Genomic DNA, 22,659 nt, shown 5'->3' with positions numbered 1-22,659 from the left:
CACACATGCTTAGTCCCTCTGCTGCATATAGGATCTTTCCAGATCAGAGGTCGAACCTGTCTCTCCTGCGTTGGCAGGCAGATTATTTACCACTGAGCCACCAGTGGTAAAAGACCCTGGTTTTATTATTTTAGCTCCTTGAGTCTTGCTCATTTAAAATATTCACAAAGCGCGTAGACTATACACAAAATAAAACTTTAAAACTCTAAATGAAATGAAGCTACATAACCATGACCTAGGGTTATGGTGGATGATGGGTCTTCCCTGCTGCTGGAAGTTTTCATACAGAGTTTGGATGAACATCTGGCGGCGATGTGCTGTAAACAACAGCTATCGTTATTTCACAGTTTTAGGCCAAAGGCCAGCCAAGCAAATTCCAGGTGATAAATACGGTGGGATTGTTCTTTCCTGCTCTGCCCCTGAGTGTTTTCATCTAGGCCATCATAGCGTGTTCCAGTAAGATTCACTGTGGTTAAAAAAAGAAAGAAAGATAGCATGGAAACATATACACTAGAATGTAAAATAGATAGCCAGAGGGAATTTGCTGTATGACTGAGGGAACTCAAACTGGGACTCTGTAACAGCCTAGAGGAATGGGTTAGGAGGTGGGAGGGAGGTTCAAAAAGAAGGGGACATAGGTGTACCTATGGCTGATTCATGTTGATGTGTGGCAGAAACCAACACAATATTGTATGACAATTATCCTTCAATTCAAAATAAAAACTTTTTTTAAAAAACTAAAAAGAAAAAGAAAACAAAAAATAAAAATGCATTCCTCTGGTGTCTTTCAGACGGGGCACCCAAAATCTTGGCTGATTTTTATGACCAGAAAAATATACTATATTCTGTTAAGAGTAGTTCATAAACTTGGTTTATCAGTTTAGTTCAGTTCAGTCGCTCAGTCGTGTCCGACTCTTTGCGACCCCATGAATCACAGCACGCCAGGCCTCCTTGTCCATCACCAACTCCCGGAGTTCACTCAAACTCATGTCCATCGAGTCGGTGATGCCATCCAACCATCTCATTCTCTGTCATCCCCTTCTCCTCCTGCCCCCAATTCCTCCCAGCATCAGAGTCTTTTCCAGTGAGTCAACTCTTCGCATGAGGTGGCCAAAGTATTGGACTTTCAGCTTTAGCATCAGTCCTTCCAATGAACACCCAGGACTGATCTCCTTTAGGATGAACTGGCTGGATCTCCTTGCAGTCCAAGGAACTCTCAAGAGTCTTCTCCAGCACCACAGTTCAAAAGCACCAATTCTTCAGCGATCAGCTTTCTTCACAGTCCAACTCTCACATCCATACATGAACACGGGAAAAACCATAGCCTTGACTAGACGGACCTTTGTTGGCAAAGTAATGTCTCTGCTTTTTAATATGCTATCTAGGTTGGTCATAACTTTCCTTCCAAGGAGTAAGTGTCTTTTAATTTCATGGCTGCAATCAGCATCCGCAGTGATTTTGGAGCCTAAAAAAATAAAGTCTGACACTGTTTCCACTGTAGACCATCTTAAAATCCAATGGAGACTATAAACTCTTTCCAGAAGAATAATGTATGCACCTAAATCGAAATGTGCATATTGCTAGGCTATTCAGTGAGCCTCTGAAGCCAATCACTAGATCTCCTATGTTCATAACATTGGTTCCAGGCTGAAATTGGTAGAAGTCTACGGAACAGAGGGAAGGAAGAGTAACAGAGATTTGCCAGGTCTTAGTCAACTGCTTAAATATGGGCCAACTCTCAAAAATTGGTTCCATCTTTTCAACTTTTGGGCTTCCCCGATAGCTCAGTTGGTAAAGAATCTGCCTACAATGTGGGAGACCCTGGTTCAATTCCTGGGTCGGGAAGATCCCCTGGAGAAGGGATAGGCTACCCGCTTCAGTGTTCTTGGGCTTCCCTTCTGGCTCATCTGGTAAAGAATCTGCCTGCAATGAGAGAGACCTGGGTTCGATCCCTGGGTTGGGAAATCCCCTGGAGAAAGGAAAGGCTACCCAGTCGAGTATTCTGGCCTGGAGAATTCCATGGACAGTCCATGGGGTCACAAAGAGTCGGACACAACTGAGTAATCTTCACTTTAACTTTTTCATCTTTTGATGTGAGAGTAAGATGGTTTCCCAAAGCACTTAGGAAAGATGAGAGTGAAAGGATGTAAGCACATAGATGCTAATAAATGAGTTATTCACAAATGAATAATTCAGAAGAACTGAGCTCTCATTTTAAGTGAGAGGAAGCTCTTGCCCATATGGGTGTGAATTGTGGGCTCCAGCTGAGGACACGGATGTCATTTCCAGCAAGCACCCTCCTTGAAGGAGGCACAGAGATGAAAAGAATCCCAAGTGGGCAGCACCTTTGGGTGCTGAAAAGAAGATAGGATTGGAAGCAGCGATCATGTACTCAGCATCTTCAAGGGCCAGGCAGGGACAATAGATGAGATAGTAGGAAGTGAGGAGAATGGTGGTCCCTGGAGAATAAGCCTCCCAAATGGTCTTTGTTCATGTTCATAAAAAACAGCATTTGACCCACCACTCCCAAAAAGTGTCTGTGGCTGACTTGCCATCTCTGGAGCCAAATGATCATAAGTTGAATTCCAGGTCTGCTTCTTATTAGTGAAGATCTTGGGAATGTACCTTAACCACCTTTAGGCTTGGTTTCATTCTTCATAGCGACAACATCCTGTGTCTTTGAACCTTGATCATGAAAATTTGTGACAATGTAAATAAAGTGCCTCACACTAGACTTGGTGTATACTATGAACTGTAGCTATTATTCGAGCCCCAGGACCTAGCTGTGTACCTATCTCCCTGAAAACGTATAGGTAAATAGAAATATAGAAATAAAGGTTATCGGAGACCTCTAAAGCTCTTTGAGTAACTATAGTATGCGTTTAAGCTAAGTTATCTTAGCATTCTGGAGTTACCTACCCAGTAGTTTTCAGTCTTAATAGATTGTCACTTCCCAGGTGGCCAGAGTGGTGAAGAACCCACCTGCCAATGTAAGAGACATAAAAGATGCAAGTTAGATCCCTGTGTCAGGAAAATCCCCTGGAGGAGAGCATGGCAATCCACGCCAGTATTCATGCTTGGAAAATCCCATGGACAGAGGAACCTGGTGGGCTCCTGTCCATAGGGTTGCAAAGAGTTGGACACGATTGAAGCAACTTAGCCTGCACAGTTACAGAGGCATTCTGCGTGAGGGGGACAGGAAAAGAGCTTTCACATGGTCTTCGGGGCTCTGAGAGGTATTAATCCCTAGAAGGGGTTACGTATGAACCCCATGAGCATCTAATGTGTTGGCAGAGATTAATTGACTGGAGGAGGCAAGAACTAATGAACATGAAGGGAAAGTCAGCAAAGTACAGCAACTATTTACCACCATTTAGCAACCTTGCTAAAGATTGCTAAAGATACAGCGCTCAACTTTAGCAACTTAAAGGCAGCAATTACTTGTGTATGTCTTTTCTCCAGGGCAGGGTTTCGGGTGAGGCAAGATACTGCACTTGCTGTGTGGAAATGTGTCTTCATTTGAATTGTTGATGTTTTATTTATCATGGTTTTTTTGCATTAAATTTTAATACTTTTTTTATAAAGTACTAAGATATTATGTATCTTCATTACTAAAATTTTTTCGCACCCCTTAAATTTTCCACCCTCGTCCCAGCCCTGTTCTTCTCTGGATTTTAAATTGTTGAAATTATAGGAGTGTTTCATTCAGTGAATCACAAAAGGATTAACAAGACTCAATGGCATGTTATATTCACAGCTAAGATTTATTACAGAAATAAACATAGAGTTAAAGCAACAAGGGAGAAAAAGAGAGGCATTGTTGGAGTCTAGAAATGTCCAGCACAAATTTCTGATGTTCCTCCTTGTCCAGGGCTACTTAGAAGTACCTAAGTTTCTAAGTACTCCTGGACAAGCACTCCCTAGCAGGAACTTCAGGGATATGTGTGGAATGTCTCTGCCTAGGGATGCCTTTTTGAGTCTCTGGGTCTGAGTTCTTTCATATGGGGACTGGTCACAATGACATAACTTGCTAAGGAATCACTGCTTCACAACCAGCCCTAACAATGGAAACTCAACAGTAAAACTAGGTGCACATCATCATTATTGATGTTTATGCAAAGCAGCTTAATAAGCCAGCAATGGCATAGTCCATTGCTCCAGAGATAATATACAACAAAATCATCCATTGCTAGCTAACACAAGGAACACTTGGAGGACCACAGTCCCCAGGACTTAGTGAAGTCACGGTTCTCTTGGAGACACACCAGGAATAAGCAACCAGACCTGTTATGTTAACCTTTTTTCTCACATGAATTCATGTGGAAAATTAAAGTGTCACCTTTATTAAAAGTAGCAGTCATGCTAAACTGTGGTAATTGAAGAACATGGCTTGGATCCATGTCAAAAGACTTTCCACTAGATTCTTGGAACCTAGACCTTGAGATGACCAATCTGTGGGAGAATCTGGGACTGCAGAGGACACACTTACCCATCCAGGTGGAGGAGATACTACTGTTTTTGTAATGGTGAAAAAAAAGTGTTAGTCATTCAGTTGTGACCGACTCTTTGAGACCCTGTGGACTGTAGCCTGCCAGGCTCCTCTGTCCATGGAATCCTCCAGCCAAGAATACTGGCATGGATAGCCATTCCATCCTCCAAAGGAATCTTCCTGACCCTGATTGAACCTGGGTATCCCGCCTTGCAGGCAGATTCTTTACCATTTGAGCCAAAGGGAAGCTGATTTTTGTAACTATTTAGCCCCCAAAGGGAGGGTGATAGCTTTCCAGAGCTATCTTTAAAAGGCAGATATTAGGCTTACTTCCAATATGCTTTCCAGAAGCAGACAGACCTGTCCCTTGAGCAGACACTCCTAAAAGGAAGAGGAGGACAGGCTTGAGCTCATCCCTTTGTCTAGGCTCAGCTGATTAGCTTTCCTTTGAACTTAGGGAGAAGAAAGTGAAGGGATATAGCGAACAGGTATATTTTCCCAATACTGGACAGTTGAGCAGATAGCTTAATGGAAACGTAAAAACAATAGTATATGCCATTGAAAGGAATGGCTCCAAAACTATTTTTATCCCCGAGAACAAAATTCCCTCCCACTCTTCCAGTAATGGGCAGGAAAACATTTTCTCTGGCCAGAGTCCAAAATCACTTGTCATACTCTCAATGTAGCTTGACATAAATTCCTACAGCACTAGATTCATGCCTCTTTTTTCCCCTCCAACAGAAAACCACCTTGTCCTGAGTGACTGACTTTCAGGCAGCTTCAGTTGATGGCATAGTTATTCATAGTTGGCAAACTATGGCCCCAGGGCCAAATCTGACCCTCAGTTTTACTGGGACACAGCCATGCCCATTTGTTTAAATATTATCTACAGCTACCTTTGCACTACAATAGCTGTTTTTTTTGCAGGAAGGGGGACCCCTTTCAGGGCCTGAGAGTGGCCTCTTGTCTAACACTCGGAAATGAATTGTCTAAGGAGATGCACGTATTGAAAAGCAAAAGACTTGATTGGGAAGGGGTCCTGAGCAGAGAGCAGGAAGGTAAGGGAACCCAGGAGAACTGCTCTTTCATGTGACTCGCAGTCTCAGGTTTTATGGTAATGGAATTAGTTTCCGGTTGTCTCTGGCCGATCATTATGACTCAGGGTTCTTCCTAGTGGCATGCATATCACTCAACCAAGATGGAGTCCAGTGAAAAGGATTCTGGGAGGTTGGTAGGACATATGAACTGGCACCTCCTCTCTCCTTTAGACCTTTCCCAAATTCTTCTGGTTGATGCAGCTTGTTAGTTTCACATTCCTTTCCAGGACCTCCTGTCATAAGATAACTCACCCAAGTGGTTAATATCATGCCTAGCCAGCTTGGGTAGTTTTAGTCAGTGCTTCTCCTAATAACCTGAGTAGATTTTTCTTTAGTAAAAGGAAGTTTATTGCTGCATTATCATTATAAAAAGTATACTGTATTTTCAATGTTATATAACTTTATAGATTTATAGAGAAAAAATTTAGATTTACGTAAAAGTTGCAGATAGTTGATTTGAGTAGTTTTGACAGAGACCATATGGCCTGTAAAACCTAAGATGGGTATTAGCAGGTCCCTTACCAAAAAAGTATTTATGCCACCAGTGCACTGAGAAACAGGTGCATAGGTAGTTTCTAACTCTACTACAGGAAAATGAAAGTGCATTAGTATGTTATCGAAATCTCACTCCTGGAGCAAGTTGAGAAAAGAGCCAGTATAGATTAAGGAAAGATTAGCTAACAGATTGCTTTATACGCTCTTTTCTTGCATTCAGGTGCAAGTAAATGCAAGTTGTTTGAAACAGACTATTTCAAAGAGGCTGTGTCTTCTTGGTTAGATTTTGCTCAGCTCAAAAACCTTAATTTACCTGCTTGCATTTGCAGAGTCTGCCCTGGGTGTTGTGAAAGTGAAAGAGGAAGTGTGCAAATACCAGCAATATGATGCAGATGGTTCTGAGGAAAGAATGAGTGTGGCTGGAGTCAGAGAGTCAGAGAAAAAAGCCAAGATAGGAACCAACTGTAATTAACCCTATCCACCTCTCAATAGAAGGTTGAGGTACTTTTAAACATTCCCTTGTTGGATATACCCTTTTCATCTTATTAATCACATGTAATGTCTTAGAAGAAAAAGTATATCATACTATCTCAATTATAAACTTGTATTGTTCATCCAAGTATTTCCACAGCCCATCCCGCAAGAAGTATCTTGTGTGGGTTAGTTTGGCTGGGCCTTTTGGTTTATGTTGGTATTTGCTGTTGCTTTGAGAATTTTAATGCTGCTCTTGTTGTTTCTAACTGCAGATGTCTGAAAATTGTTGAACTTTCACACAAGTGGTCCAAATGTAACTTCAGTATTCACTCAGTTGTGTATCAACTGACCAAAGTATTTTATACTTATTCTATAAGGACATCACTAGCCAGACTCCTTGAGGTATATTCTTAGAAGTCACTGTCTCACCAGCACCCTTGCATTTTCCCAGTGCAGGAATAAACTCTTTATAGGTGATTTCATGTCTTTGGCATAAGAAACTGCCTCTGGTTGCACCTGGGTGGTGGGTAAATGGGGGGACGGTGTTCATGTTATTCTCTATTTTTGTGAATGTTTGAAAGTGTCCATAACGGAAGTTTGGGTTTTCTATTCATTTATTTATTTGGCTGTGCTGGGTATTAGCTGTGGCACGCAGGGTCTTTAGCTGCGGCAGGCAAACTTTTAGTTGTGACATAGAGAATCTACTTCCCTGACCGGGGATGGAACCTAGGCCCTCTGCACTGGGAGCATAGCGTCTTAGCCACAGGACCACCAGGAAAGTCCTGGGGTTTTTCTTTGCACTGATTGTTGGACGTAGTTGATGGTTCTCTAATGCATGAACAACCACCACATATTCCACTGGTCTTTGCAAACTGGAGCTTGAAATTTTCATTAGCAGTCATTACTAGGGTGGCAACTGCACAAGAAAAATGAAGACGTTGAGAAAAGCAAGCTTAACACTACTTCTTAATGCTTCAGAGTGGAGCATGCTTTGAGAGGTACAACTAAACGTTCAGGTTAAAATGAAAAAATATTTTGGGCGGAAATTAGATATTAACGGCCTTGCAAATATATCCCTTCGAAAGAAAGCTACTTGTGAAATGAGCCCTTATCAGTAAACTGCTCCTCATTTGTTACCTACATTTATTAAACTCCTGTATGCAAAGACCTGTGCTAGACAGGGAGACACAAATATAATGTTTGCCTTTGTCAAAGTAGACAAGGAAAGAATATGATAGATAACACCCAATCCCCGAAACTTAGCACTGAGTCTTGGACCCACCCTCAATGACAAGGATTCAACTTAGCTCAACTCACTTCAGGGTTAATACCATTCTAATAGAGCACCTACCCTGGGTAAGGTTCTGAGCTAGGTACTCAAACTGTGAAGGAAAAATATAGTCCCCATCCTTGGTCTAGTGGAGAAGATGGTAATCAAATCAACTCTTGGATTCTGGAATTGCACTGGCTACTATGAGATGACAGAAAAAGACTTCAGGAAGTCTTCATGAGTTAAATCTTAAAGGATTGTTAAGTTTAGCGAGTGATTAAAGATGAGCAGAAGCAGAGAGTTATAAAGTGTCTCTGGTACAAGGTCAGGAATTATTTGGTAATCATACACCAAGAGTATTTAATTATCACTAGAATGTGAGCTCTGTGGTAGAATTTTGTCTTGTTTTGTTCATTGTATGTCTGGATCGTGTAGGCACTCATTCAGTATTTATTAAGTGAACAAACAATTCCAGCTATAAATTGTTGCTTGAGTCCAGAGTTTATGGTAGAGAGCAACAGTGGAGGTTGAAAAGATAAAATCAAGGAATCCCTGTAAGAAGCTTGAATTTTATATGATGGAAAAACATTCAAGAATTTCACAAAGAAAAATAGAATGACAGGATTTGTGTTTTTGAGCTTTGAAGGGGAGAAGAAGTCTCAGGGGCATAAGACTGGAGAAGGAAACAAAGTGTAAGCTGTTGCTAAAATCCAGGGGAAAGTTGATTGGGTAAAAGCCATGGAATTCAGACACAAATTTAATGTCACCTAAAGCCATCAAATGGTTAGCATGAAGAAGATTGGCAGTACCAAGTGCTGTCAAGCATGTGGAACAAGCAGAACACTTATCCCCTGCTGGTGGAGTTTACATTGATGCAATCTCTTTGAAAAGTTGGGTAACTCCTACAAAAGCTGAACTCAGTAATCCCCCTTTCAGGTAAACGACAGAACCGAACAAGAATGGGTGTTCATATGCCCCCAAAGATGTTTGCACAAAGGATGTTCCTAGCAGCACTCTTGGTCATAGCCTAAATGGATAAACTGTGTTATAGTCATGCAATAGAACACTAAAAAAAAAAAAAAAAGCTGAAAATGAATGCATGGCCATTACACAGATAAATCTCAGAAACTTCGTGTGGAATAAGAAGCCAGACACGGAAGAATACACACAACATACTATAGAATTCAATTTATAAAAGCTCAAAGACAGACCAAGCCCATTTGTGGTGAAAAATCTGGAATAGACTTTGGCTTTGGGCACAGGGTAATGACTGGGATTGAGGAGCTAAGCTATATCTACATCTTGATCTGGACATGGTCATAATAACTCGCCAAGCTGTATGCTGTCATTTGCACAATATTCTGAATATATATGAATATTTTAAGTGGCCTCAGTTTCCTGGCTCAGCTACCTGGGTGGTGATGGTGGCCTTGTGTTAGATTCAATGTATCTAGAAGAAAGAGGAGTCAAATTTCATGGCTGCCAAGGCTCTTAGTGCATTTGTGGCTTCTGGCTGCCCAAGTCACAGCATGGGCTTACCACAATCCCTATGGTCATGGAAAGCACCCCTCCCTGGAAATCTCCCTTCGAGGTGAGCCCTCCTCTTTCTAATACCCCTATAGATTGTGCCACCCCTCCATTCAGGGAACTCTCACCCAAGAAGAGAAGCCCATTTTTAGGGGCCCCCAAACTCTTTGGCTCCATGCTGCTTTTTGGCAGTGGGGGAGATCCTAAGATAAGGAGTCAGAATCAGATCCACTAGAATCATTGCCATAAGAATGATAAAACATCTTCTAGACCACTGGGGGTGCGGGGGACTGTCTAGAATTACTGGCAGTGGTCATGGGGAACAGACACAGCTTGGGAACTTCTCATCCCTTCTTTGCCAGTGCCTTTCTTCTGCTCAGCTATAACGTGTGCCTTCACTGGAGTCAAGCCACTCCTGAAGCAGAGGAGTAGAGGATAGAGACTCAGGAGGAACCTTGGACAGAAGCCACAAGGAAGGATAAGTGGGAGCCACTGCAAACATAGTTAAAAACAGGGGGAGAGAGAGACTGAGACTGAAGTGAACCCCAAGCCTCTCCCACCCTGCTTTCCACCCCAGCATCGGTTAGAGACCAGGGACAAAGTTCCTTTCTGACCAGATTGCGCTGTCTAGGAAGTCCTAATATCCCCAAGTGAAAAGAGTGAAAAAAGCATGCCCAAGCTCCCAGCTCCCAGCCCCCAGCTTCATGGAGCATGCCAAGCAGGCAAAGGCTTGCTTCCTTTGCCTCTTCTTCATCAGGAGTTTCCTGGCAATGGGTTCAGTACCTTGGTCGGTTGGCTAAGCTTATCATCCTTTTTCTACCCCTGGCCAAGCCTGGTCATTCAGGTGACCAAGTCCTACCTATGTTACTGCCAAGACTTCTTGGTTTGGTACCTTCCCTAGCCTGAGAGGAGCATGAGACTCCCATCATGCCCTAGAGGCTCCATCCAGCTGCCACTGACTCTTAAGAAAGAGCCTTTTGCAGATCCTTTCTGACACCTTCCTCCCCTGGTGGCCAAGGCCAAGAGAACTAGTTATAGAGGAGATGGCTGCAAACCAGACAACCCAGATAAAACATGAAATTCTGCACCCACACTTAGGTAACCCTATTCTCGAGAATCAAAAGAGCAATTTGCTGTTATAGAAGTGGATCCCTGAGCGAGCCGGTAAGTGAAATGGGATCAAGACAGAAGCACAAGAGTGGGGTTGACTTTCAAGAAATAGAAGGAACCATGATGTCCACAGGCGCCATGCTGCTACCTGGGGAAGCAGAATCATTAGATGTGGGCGTAGTTTCCTCCCTCTTGCAACACTGAGCACTGAAAGTAGTTCTAGACTTTTCTAACCTCTACCCCCAAAGTCCTAACACCATTTCTGGCTGCTGAAACCTCCCTCACTAGTAACTCAAGTCTTCACCAAATCTCAGCTTCAGTTTACCCACACTCTTCCTTTTCTCCATCCCACCTCAAACAGTTGGTACAAAACTGATCATGAAGAGTAAGGGTCTTTAACTTCCATATCTCATCAGATATAAGATATTCATTGACAGATGCACCATCCTAATTCAGAGATATGAAAAATTAAAAAGAAAATGTGCTTCTTAGAATCATTATTATTACCTGAACTAAAGTCAGGGCATAGGAAATCACAAGTCATTTGATTTTAGGGGATCATGTATATGAATTAGCAAGCCCTCAAGATCAGTATATAAATGCCCTGAGAAGTTTCGATGATTGGGTTTCCTCATTTCCAACAACATGATATGTTTTAGATCTTAGCTTAGAGGAATATCATGGAAAATTACATAAATCTGTTAAAATATTAGCATAAGCAATTTTGAAAAGGTGCCAAATAATTAAAACATCAGAAATTTAGTGTGTTAATGTGTATTTATATCTAAAGTATCTTGCAGATGATGGAAATGAGTAGTGGATAAATTTATAAACAGGAACAAAATTCCACAAAGCTTCATCTTTGCCATATTTGAACCAATGAATATTTCACCTTTGTGTATTTGTGAACAGATTTTTGAACTTTGTGGAGCTGATGCTAAAAAACTGGAAGAAAAGATTCGAGAATTCATGTAAGCTGAACTCCAAGACAAAATACACTTGCAATGTTTTAAAAGGCCACAGTGAATGTGTTGTGTTTTTATTTCCAGCAAACATTGTGGTGTTCTATTGATCTCTCTCCTGATGCTTTACAGGTTGAATTCCATATTGCAATCTCACTGCAAAAATTGTCGAAACTCTAGTGCTGTCAGAGATTGTGTCATTTCCATTCTTTTAGCCTTGCACAGCTAAGTAATACCAGTTCAGTGAGAAGGTTTTCCAGAGATAGCAGAAGATGGGATCTGTCATAGCAATCAAGAAATATACAGAAGTCTTACTGGCTTGGTGCACTCCAAATATATAGGAAACTCTTTGCAGTTGAGCCATTGTTTGTGGTAAAGAATTCTTCTCCAGTGCATAATCTTGTATTGGAACAATGTCATTGGATAAAAGAAACCACAGTGTATATAGCTGTGGTTATATGTATAAATACTTACTATGTGCTAAGCAATATGCCAAGCCTGTAGCTGAGATTTGGCCTCTGTACACCAATACCAAATGGAACCTTAGAGACAGAGTTTTGGGTGAAGTAGAAAAAAACCCTGCTTTATTGCTTTACCAGGCAAAGGAGGCCATGCCCTCAAAACTACGTGTCCTGACCTGAAGAGGGTGGTGAGGAATTTTATAGTAATTGTTCAAAGAGGAGGGTGTGATCCGCTCATGGAAATTCTTCTGATCAGTTGGTGGTGAGGTAATTGGGAGTCAGCATCATCAGACTTCTAGTTGCAACTGGCCTGGGGTCTTTGTGCTTGTAGGCAGCATACAGTTAACTTTTCCCACCTGGTGGGGTTTTAGAATCTGTTAAACAGCTCAAAGATATTGCTGTGTATATCACTTGAGAGGGAACCAGGACCCTGCCCCAAGGCTGCTCTGTTGTTTCTTGGCTGCTCCTCCCTTGTCTCTTTCCCTTATTAGCAACTATTTGAACCTGCTGTTTGGAACTCAGGAGAGGGCATGGAGGGTGAATGAAGCCTATTTCCTACAAACAAGAAACAGGGGACACAGAAATGTTTTTGTGCCCAGGAGCCCCATGGGATCCTGCTCAGTTTCAATGGATGGATGATGTATCCATCGCCTCATTTAACATTTGCAGCAATCCTTTAAGTAGACATGTATGGGTAAATGTTTAATGGGCTCGCTGGGTGGAAAAAGTTTGTAGTGATTGCCAATTTCTGTGGTATAAATACCTGGTAAATTTCAAGCTACCAACATGATGTTGAAACTGTTTAACTATGTTTGGGACTTGAACCCACAGACCTTTAACTGGGATACGGACTTAATGAAGCTCAGGTTCTTGGTGTCTCATTACAGAAATAATTCAGTAAGAAACAAAGAGATCGGTAAAAAGTGGTTTTATTTAGAGGGAAACACTTCACAGAGTGTGAGCCATCTCTGAAGGTGAGAGCCGCATCAGGGTGCAAGGCTGTCAGTTTTTATAGGGGTGGGTAACTTCAGAGACTACAGTTTTTCCCGTGGTCGTGTATGGATGTGATAGTTGGACTGTGAAGAAGGCTGATCGCCGAAGAATTGATGCTTTTGAACTGTGGTGTTGGAGAAGACTCTTGAGAGTCCCTTGGACTGCAAGGAGATCCAACCAGTCCATTCTAAAGGAGATCAATCCTGGGTGTTCATTGGAAGGACTGATGCTAAAGCTGAAACTGCAATACTTTGACCACTTCATGCGAAGAATTGACTCACTGGAAAAGACTCTGATGCTGGGAAGGACTGGGGGCGGGAGGAGAAGGGGACGACAGAGAATGAGATGGCTGGATGGCATCACCGACTCGATGGACATGAGTTTGAGTGAACTCCGGGAGTTGGTGATGGACAGGGAGGCCTGGTGTGCTGTGATTCATGGGGTCGCAAAGAGTCAGACACGACTGAGCGACTGAACTGAACTGAACTGAACTTCATACTAATGAGTGGTAGGAGTGTTCCACTTTGGAAAAGGGGTGGGGATTTCCAGGAATCGTGTCCCCACCCACTTTTTGATGTTTATGGTTGGCCTTGGATCTGTCATGGTGTCTGTGGGTGTGTCAGCCTGCTAACGTGTTACAATGAGCATATACTGAGGCTTAAGGTCTGGTGGAAGCTGTTTGCCATGATTTACCTATTTGGTTCTAATCAGTTTATGTCGTGTCCTTGGGCTGTGTCATTCTTAAGCCCTGCTCCCTTCCCTCCTGTTTCACCTTCATGGGGCCCAAATGTATATCCTCCTGCTGTGTGTTCAGGTCGTTCTGCATCTACAATAACTTTTCACTTCAGTGCTGACAGTGCATTCTTTTCAAAGACATTTTAAACTGCAATTAAAAACTTCTAGGGCATCAACAATGCTTCTAAATCGATTCAGGTGACCACACCTGAACAGCTCCGGCTAAATTTGTGCACACACAGTGACAACTAAGTCAGACCTGCTACCTGGTCCACTAAGATTATGAGATGCCACTTCTTGTCAGAGGCATCGCGATTTCAAAGATGTTAAAATGTGCGATAATGTAAACCTGGAGTACTCGGCCCCCTTGATCTCCCAATTAAATGTTAGCTCAAGAGCAAAAGGTTAAGAGCAGTCATAAAAAGGTTCTTGTACTTCTTCTGAATGATAAGTTGATCTCAGTCCCTTGAAATGCAAGTACCAAGCTGTTTGCTTCACTAAGGAAAGGACAAACAGGAGAAGGACAGCAGCGGGGAGCAGAGAGGGGTACCAGCTCTCTTGATCTCTGTTGAACCTTGAGTTGCTTATCTTGACCCTTACAGTGTTTAGGCTGAAACATTCTCATAGGGTGGGAGCATGTTGTCTTTCTCATCTCTAATTCTCTGACATCCAGCCCAGTGCACAGACCAGAGGAGACCCACAGGACACGAAGCTAAATGCAACATGGTACCCTGAATGGGAGCCTAGAGCAGGAAAGGGGCATAAGTGGGAAAAATGATGAAGTGTAAGTAAAATCTGGTGCTTAGTCCACAGTAACATACTTGTGTTGGTTTCTCAGTTTTAACATCAGTTCAGTCGCTCAGTTGTGTCCGCCTCTCTGCAACCCCATGGACTGCAGCATGCCAGGCTTCGCTGTCCATCACCAACTCCTGGAGCTTGCTCAAACTCATGCCCATCAAGTCGGTGATGCCATCCAACCATCTCATCCTCTGTCGTCCCCTTCTCCTCCCGCCCTCAATCTTTCCCAGCATCAGTGTTTTTTCAATTGAGTCAGTTCTTCGCATCAGGTGGCCAAAGTATTGGAGTTTCAGCTTCAGCGTCAGTCCTTCCAATGAATATTCAGGACTGATTTCCTTTAGGATTGACTGATTGGATCTCCTTGCAGTCCAAGGGACTCTCAAGAGTCTTCTCCAACACTGGACAGCTTCCATATAGAACATGGAAGCAACCTAGATGTCCATCGACAGATGCATGGATAAGTAAATCGTGATACATATACACAATGGAATATTACTCAGCCATAAAAAGGAACACATTTGAGTCAGTCCTAATGAACTGGATGAACCTAGAACCTATTGTACAGAGTGAAGTGAGTCAGAAAGATAAATATTGTATTCTAACGCATATATACGGAATCTAGAAAAATGTTACTGAAGAATTTTTTTACAGGGAAGCAGTTGGAGAAACAGATGTAAAGAAAAGACTTATGGACATGGGAAGAGGGGAGGGGAGGGTGAGATGTATGGAAAGAGTAACATGGAAACTTACATTACCATATGTAAAATAGATGGCCAATGGGAATTTGCTGTATGTCTCAGGAAACTCAAAGGGGCTCTGTATCAACCTAGAGGGGTGGGATGGGGAGGGAGATGGGAGGGAGGTTCAAGAGGGAGGCGATTTTGTATCCCTATGACTGATTCATGTTGAGGCTTGCCAGAAAACAACAAAATTCTGTAAAGCAATTACCCTTTAATTAAAAAATAAATTAAAAAAAAACCCTACTTTAAAAAATCACTATTATTTTTTGGCTGTACTGAGACTCCATTGCTGTGTGGGCTTTCTATAGTTATGGCAAGCAGGGGCTGCTCTCTGTTGGGGCGCAGGGGCGTCTCTTGTTTTGGGCACAGGCTCTAGGCATGCAGGCTTCCATAGTTGTAGCCCTCAGGCTCAGTTATTGTGACTCATGGGCTTAGTTGCTCCACAGCATGTGGAATCTTATCTTCCCGGACCAGGAACTGAACCCATGTCCCCTGCACTGGCAGGCAGATTCCTATCCATTGTGCCACAAGGGAAGGACTGCCTATTAATTTTTATGTACACATAAAAATAAAATTAAGGGGTTTAAATTGAACAGCAAAAAAAAAAAAAAATACCATTCTCCCTGTGTCAAAGCTATTTGATACCACATTCCCCATACTACCCCAAATCATCAGAAATTACTACCTGAAATTATCTCTCATGGTCACGTGGATCTGTGGCTTCCATTTTGTGAAAATGTAACCAAACTCTGATTATATGAAAGAGAAAAAAAAAAAAACAAATAGAAGTGGAATGTTTTCCTGTTGATGGCAGAATGAAATTGTGAATCATTCATCTTTCTGCCAAAGCCCTTCATGATCTGGCCCTTACGTTCATGTTTGCCCTCCTGCCATTGTCCATGGACTCCAGGCATTATCATTATGTCAAGCTCTGTAGTCTTCCCTGCATTTGAAATTGCCTCCTCGCATCTCTGCCTGCCAAACATTCTTCAGCATCACTAGCAAACACACCATTCCTTCCAGTGAGTCCACACAGTCATGCAAAGCCTCCCTCTGCGATCCCAGACAGTGAAGAGCATTCCTTCTCTTGAGTGTCTATGGAGCTTTGTACACACAACCATTAGAGCCACCATCTTTTGTGGGGTGTGGTGGATTTTTTGTCTGCCTAGGGTGCCAGATAATATACATGGTACCTAGTAAAATTTGAATTTCAGATTTTTTCATGTAAGTATGTCCCGTGTAATAGTTAACTGAGTGCCCTGTATTTTTTATTTGCTAAACCTGGCAACCCCATGTCTGTCTCCAGTGAGACTTAGCTCCCTGAGACAAAGGTAGTGGCCCTCAACCACTGTGTGTGCAGTGCTAGACCAGGAGTACATTTTTATTCCTGCCTAGAAATGCAGGTTTGGAAGAGGGAAAGATAACAGGCTCAAATCTCATACATTCATGATCGACAGACTAGGCCCACTGTTGACTCTATTCTCTAGCTTGTCTTTAACACACATAATAACAAGTTACAGACTGCATGGCTTCTACCGACGTTTCTAGTCTATAGGTGTCTCCCACACAGATCACATTGTGAGGGTGAGAACTGAATCCAAAGACAGGCATGATAAACAGCAGCTGCAGCCAAGGACAAATCTACTCCATGTTGAGGCCAGTTCTGTCCCTATTAATCAGGTAGGCAGTGAATCACAGTGTTTTGCTTTCAGGCATTCCTGTGAGGGCAGTGTGCAATGATAGAAGAAATCACAGGCTCTGAAGTCAAATAAACTTGCATTTGCAGGTCTGACTCAGTCACTGCCAGGCCAGAGGTATCTCTGGAGCTGTTTTCTCATCTGTAAACAGGGCCACCGTGGATACCTCCAAAAGGTCAATGTGAGAATTAAATATAATAATCTACATGAAGCATCTCTATGGCACCTCTCCACAGCATGTGATCAAGTGATGATGGGGATAAGGATGATGATGTTTTATGTCTACTATTCCAGCCAGAATATAATCTCTTTGAACATATGAACTGATTTATTTATAAACTTCTTTTGTACTGTCCAACAGCCTCTGGTACCATAAGCAGTATTTTTTCCTCCTAGAGACATCCAAAGAGACCAGAGTGTTTCAGATGTTCAGTGTTTTACTGCCTTTGAGAAAACTGACAGTATTTAACCACAGCAGGGTAGAGCAGGGTCAAAAACTAACCCCAGTGACTCGTGGACTACACACCATCTTTTATAAATCCTTGATAGACCAAGTTTGGGCAAATTAGTGCTAGAGACATTGAAAAAGTAGGCATTTCTTTCTTAAAATAGTAAAGAACAGTTTTGGCATAAAAACTGCCATTCACATATTTCCTGCCAAGATGTTCTATTGGACATGTACCCTAATCCCAGATACTCACCATCAGGAACACACCTCCATGAGGTCACCACCTCACCAGCTGCCCTTCTTACCGGTTGCTCAAGAAAATGAGTTCAGAATGATTCATAATCTACTGTCGCAAACGTATATTCACCATTTAGAAGGCCTTCTCGCATCTTAATTCTTATGTGTTCCTAGCTTCGTTTAACTATAGCTATCATTAAACTTGTATTTCCATATTAAGACACCTGAGTTAAACCTAGCAAAGTCCTCACTGGCACCTGCCTTTATAACCACGTTTGTCTCTCTCTCTTACACATACACACATACATATATATACATATATACCATCATCTTCTTGGAACTCTGTGGCTTTGAACAATTTACCTGGGATAGAGTTTTTCTCACCTGTACAATGAGAAAGTTGGAATTGTGTGATCTCTAAGTTCCCTTTTGGCTCTGTATCCTTAGGATTTGATCCTGTTTTGTCACTGCTTCTCCTTTAGTTGATCTAGAGTCCAAGCCCCCTCCTCATTTTTGGGGGGTGAGGATTTCAATATATGGAGGCAGTTTAGTTCAGTTCAGTCGCTCAGTCATGTCCGACTCTCCGCCAGGCCTCCCTGTCCATCACCAACTCCCGGAGTTCACTCAAACTCATGTCCACAGAGTCGGTGATGCCATCCAGCCATCTCATTTTCTGTCGTCCCCTTCTCCTCCCACCCCCAACCTTTCCCAGCATCAGAGTCTTTTCCAGTGAGTCAACTCTTCACATGAGGTGGCCAAAGTATTGCAGTTTCAGCTTTAGCATCAGTCCTTCCAATGAACACCCAGGATCTATCTCCCTTAGAATGGACTGGTTGGATCTCCTTGCGGTACAAGGGACTCTCAAGAGTCTTCTCCTACACCACAGTTCAAAAGCATCAATTCTTTGGCACTCAGCTTTCTTCACAGTCCAACTCTCACATCCATACATGACCACAGGAAAAACCATAGCCTTGACTAGACAGACCTTTGTTGGCAAAGTAATGTCTCTGCTTTTTAATATATTATCAAGGTTGGTCATAACTTTCCTTCCAAGGAGTAAGCGTCTTTTAATTTCATGGCTGCAATCAGCATCTGCAGTGATTTTGGAGCCCCAAAAAATAAAGTCTGACACTGCTTCCACTGTTTTTCCATCTATTTCCCATGAAGTGATGGGACCAGATGCCATGATCTTTGTTTTCTGAATGTTGAGCTTCAAGCCAACCTTTTTACTCTCCTCTTTCACTTTCATCAAGAGGCTTTTGAGTTCCTCTTCACTTTCTGCCATAAGGGTAGTGTCCAACTGCCCAGAATTCGCTGCCGGTGTCGCAGAGGGTAAGGCAAGCCCAGAAGCAGCTGCTGTTTAGGAGTTTGAGAAAGAAACTGGCTATAGAGGTGATAGAATATTAACTCAGTCATAGAAAAGAATGAAATAAGGCCATTTGAAGCAACATGGATGGAACTAGAGATTCTCATACTAAGTGACTTAAATCAGAAAAAGACAAATATCATATGGTATCACTTACATGTGGAATCTAAAAAAATAATACAAATGAACTTATTTACAAAACAGAAAGAGACTCATACACATAAAAAACAAACTAATGGTTACCAAAGGGGAAACACTTGGGAATGGATAAACTAGATGTTTGGAATTAGCATATACACACAATTACATATAAAACAGATACTCAGCAAGGACCTACTGTATAGTACAAGGAACTCTACTCAATATTCTGTAATAACCTATATGGGAAAAGAATCTCAAAAAGAATGGATATATGTATAATGGAATCACTTAGCTGAGCACCTGAAACTTACATAACATTGTAAATCAACTGTACTCCAATATAAAATAAAAACTTGCAAAAATACCACAGACTAGGTAGCTTGCAAACAACACAAATTTCTTTCTCACAATTCTAGAGACTGGAAGTCCAAGATGAGGGTGCAGATACGGTCGGGTGAGAAACTTCCTTGTGGTTGCAGACTTCTTGTATCCTCACCTGGCAGAGAGTTCTGTGAGATCTTTTTTATTAGAGCATTAAGCCCTTTCATGAGGGCCCCACCATCAGGACATAATCACCCCCCAAAGGCCCCACCCGTTGGTGGTTCAGAACTGTTTCACCAGGACTATGCACTTAACAATGAAGAGTTCTTTATAGCTCAAGGAAAACTGCCACAGTCCTTTCCTGGTTGTCTGCTTCCCAGTCTCCCAAGTTTCTGTTTTACCATTAGGATCCATGTAAGTTTTTTCAAACTTGATCCGTTTTTCCTTCTGAAATTAACTCCTCTGAAATAACCGACTTGTATTTTGGGAAGAATCTGTTCGTTCTTGGTTTTCCATTTTCAAATGTGTTGATCTTCATAGTCTTTAGACGGGAAGTTCACATCTAAGATGTGGAATGAAGGGAGGGGTTCACCTTTGGGAAGAGGGCGAAAAGTAGAGAAGATGAACCCAAGGCAGCAGTTTCAGGAGATGCGATGCTCCTGCTGTTAGAGCTTCGGTGGTTGTGAGAATTACGCTTGAGAGTGCAGAGTGCATGGTTCATTCATCTGAAATAATGGATCATCATCATCTCGCAGCAGATATGATCACCTCTCCCAGGCAGCCTTTAGCCTCAGAGTCTTCCTCGGCCACCTCTGGAAGCACCAGCCCAACTGATAATTGCACAGACTCGCACAGCCCTCAGATGAACTCATCTTTCATTCATTATAGTAATAGAAACAGGAGCTAGGAGAAACTCAGGCCTTTTCAACTGTACAGCTGGGGAATTACAACTGCCAATAGAATGCCAGCACCATGAGAGCAAGGATTTTCATCTGCTTGCTTGCCGCCATCATCCCAGTGCCCAGACAGTGCTGAGCACCTAGCAGGTACTTAACGCTGAGTTGAATGAGTGTGTGAAAAACTTTCTAGATATTTACAAGAGTTAATAATAGTGAGATGAGAGAACTCACCTTGTGGAGGAGATGACTCACAGCTGAGTCCAATGTCTCTTCTCTAACGCCTTTAGTCTCCACTTTTCTCTAACAACCTTTAAAATGCTCCAGTTTTATGGGGCATTTTCCTGGAGATAAACTGAGTAAGTTAAATTACATAATTAGTTATACTCAGCTTCCATTATAATTACTTATTGATCCAAGGCTGCTCATGGGGCACCTGGCAACAATGAAATAAAAACAGCAGCAGGTGTTTGGACTTAGTTCCTGCTTGCTAACTAATTAGATGAGGATTTCCCGCCCCCCTCCCGGAAACCCTAAGTGGTCTTCATTTGGCTCCAAAATTGAGAGTCCAAACCCAGAGGTTTCAGCCAACTCTGTTTCTCTCTCTTGCTTCTGGTCTGGAAGACATTCTAGCATTAAGATGCTTTTGCATAAAACCAATGTTGTTCATTAGAAGTTGATTTTATAGTTGAAGTCTCAGCATTCTGATGATGCCAGATTTTACACGATGGGTGGACTGGAGTCAGAGTGTAAGGGTTTGAATCACAGCTCTTCCATTTACTAACTGTGTGTCCTTGACCATACTTAACTTTTCATTGCTCCAGCTTCAAAACCTATAAAATGGGGATAATGATGATATTTACATCACTAGATTATAATGACAAATAAACAATGCCTTGGACACAATAAATGCTATATATGTGTTCCTTCAATCATAAAACTACTTAAATTTCTAATGCTTTAGTTCCCAGTAAAGTTTTCGTTAATAATTGATTATCTGATCATTTAGGCACATGATCAAAGTTGTTAATAAACAGGTTTATAGCTGACTTATATTACATATGCCTAGTAAAAATTTAAAATGTGACTCCTCAGTGAAGGGTTGGTTGTAGTCAAGGATTGTTTAGGCAGAGAATATCAGCTAAGGTTTTTGACAACCTACAAGAGAAACTCAGGCTGACTGCTGTAAGTAAAGCCACTGGGGAGGCTCCCAGTATTAAGCCTCAGGAAGGACAGGAATCAGGCATTTCCAGGCATCTCAGGAACTCATGGAGAAGCCCTTTAGGAGTGACTCCTGTGATTTGTCCCTCTTGCATTACTCCTTGAGTAATCATTAGCCTTGAGAGCTAAGCTCTTCTGAGAGAGTTTGATTGGCCTGAAGTCTGCTGCCCATGCTTGGGCCTAGTGGTAGGGGCAGGTGTGGTACCTGACTGACTGGTCCCAACAGAATTACAGGGAATGGAGGGGAGAGAGTTATCCAAAGGAAGAGATAGGTGTCATTACCTAAAGAAATGGGGAAGGTTGTTAGGCCAAAGCAGCAGCTGTCCCCTGGGTGAAGAAAGAAGAAGAAGGGAGGGCAATGTTTTCTAAAATACTAGTTACATTTGTTTTGGAGGCCTTTCCAGGAATTTAAATGCATCTCTCTCCCTCAGAGGCTGGCTCATCCTCTTGGGGCATTCATGCAAAAAAAGCAGGAATCTGGCAATAATCATAAACTGCTTCTTTCCCTGGCCTAATGAAGCAGATCACTAGTTGTTTGTGTTGCGTTCATTTAAATACTCATCTTTGCTTCACAGTTTCATAAGAGCAACAGTTCCTAGTTCAATCAAAACACACGATGCTGAACTTTCAGAATTCAGTAGATGATTATGAAAATGGCTTATGTATTAACGAATCCTTTTCTCAGTCAGGTTTTTTGGGCTGTAAGTGCCAGAACATCCAACTTGAAGTTGCTTAAGCCGGACAGAAATGTATTGTTAACACAGAACTGAATGTCCAGGTGCAGGAGAGGCAGCAGGTGGTGGTGGGGTGGATGGGTTTTGTCCAGTGGTTCCAGCCCTTCTCCTCTGCAATTACCATGATGCTTTCTGCCTTGTTTTCTCTCCATGTTCTTCATCTCAGGATGGAAGTAAGATGACTCAGAATTTCCCAGCCTTACAACTACAGAAAACAGTATCTGGAGGGAAAATGAGATCACTTCTCAATGCAGATCTCAGGAATAAGGTAACTTTCCCCAAAATCTTCTAGCAAACTTTCCTCTCATCTCCATGGTCCAGATTAGGTCATATACCCCATCCTGAAACAACCCTAGTGGTCAAGGAGAGACCTGGGTTCTTGAACCAGTCAAATTGGCAAAAAAAATTACAGCATCATGCCTGGTTCCCAGCTCACCAGACAAGAAA

At 42.3% G+C, this 22,659-nt stretch overlaps 1 protein-coding gene across 2 annotated transcripts in view; it reads left to right on the top strand.

Moving 5' to 3' along the window:
• TXNDC8 (thioredoxin domain containing 8) overlaps positions 1-11,437 on the top strand; it is a 38,144-nt gene extending 26,707 nt beyond the window's left edge. The window contains exons 5-6 of one of the 2 annotated variants that reach the window (XM_055427942.2): positions 10,451-10,516; positions 11,375-11,437. In XM_055427942.2, the coding sequence (XP_055283917.1) occupies positions 10,451-10,516; positions 11,375-11,437 (129 nt within the window). The remainder of the gene's footprint in view (positions 1-10,450; positions 10,517-11,374) is intronic. The other variant, XM_088837752.1, reaches the window with a different exon arrangement.
• The last annotated feature ends 11,222 nt before the right edge of the window (positions 11,438-22,659 follow it).

The sequence above is a fragment of the Moschus berezovskii genome, chromosome 7, assembly GCF_049115385.1.
Source record: "Moschus berezovskii isolate FMDL1 chromosome 7, NW_MosBer_1.0, whole genome shotgun sequence".
NCBI lineage: Eukaryota > Metazoa > Chordata > Mammalia > Artiodactyla > Moschidae > Moschus > Moschus berezovskii.
The sequence above is the reverse complement of the archived record's forward strand: the minus strand, read 5'-3'. Positions and strand labels throughout refer to the sequence as shown.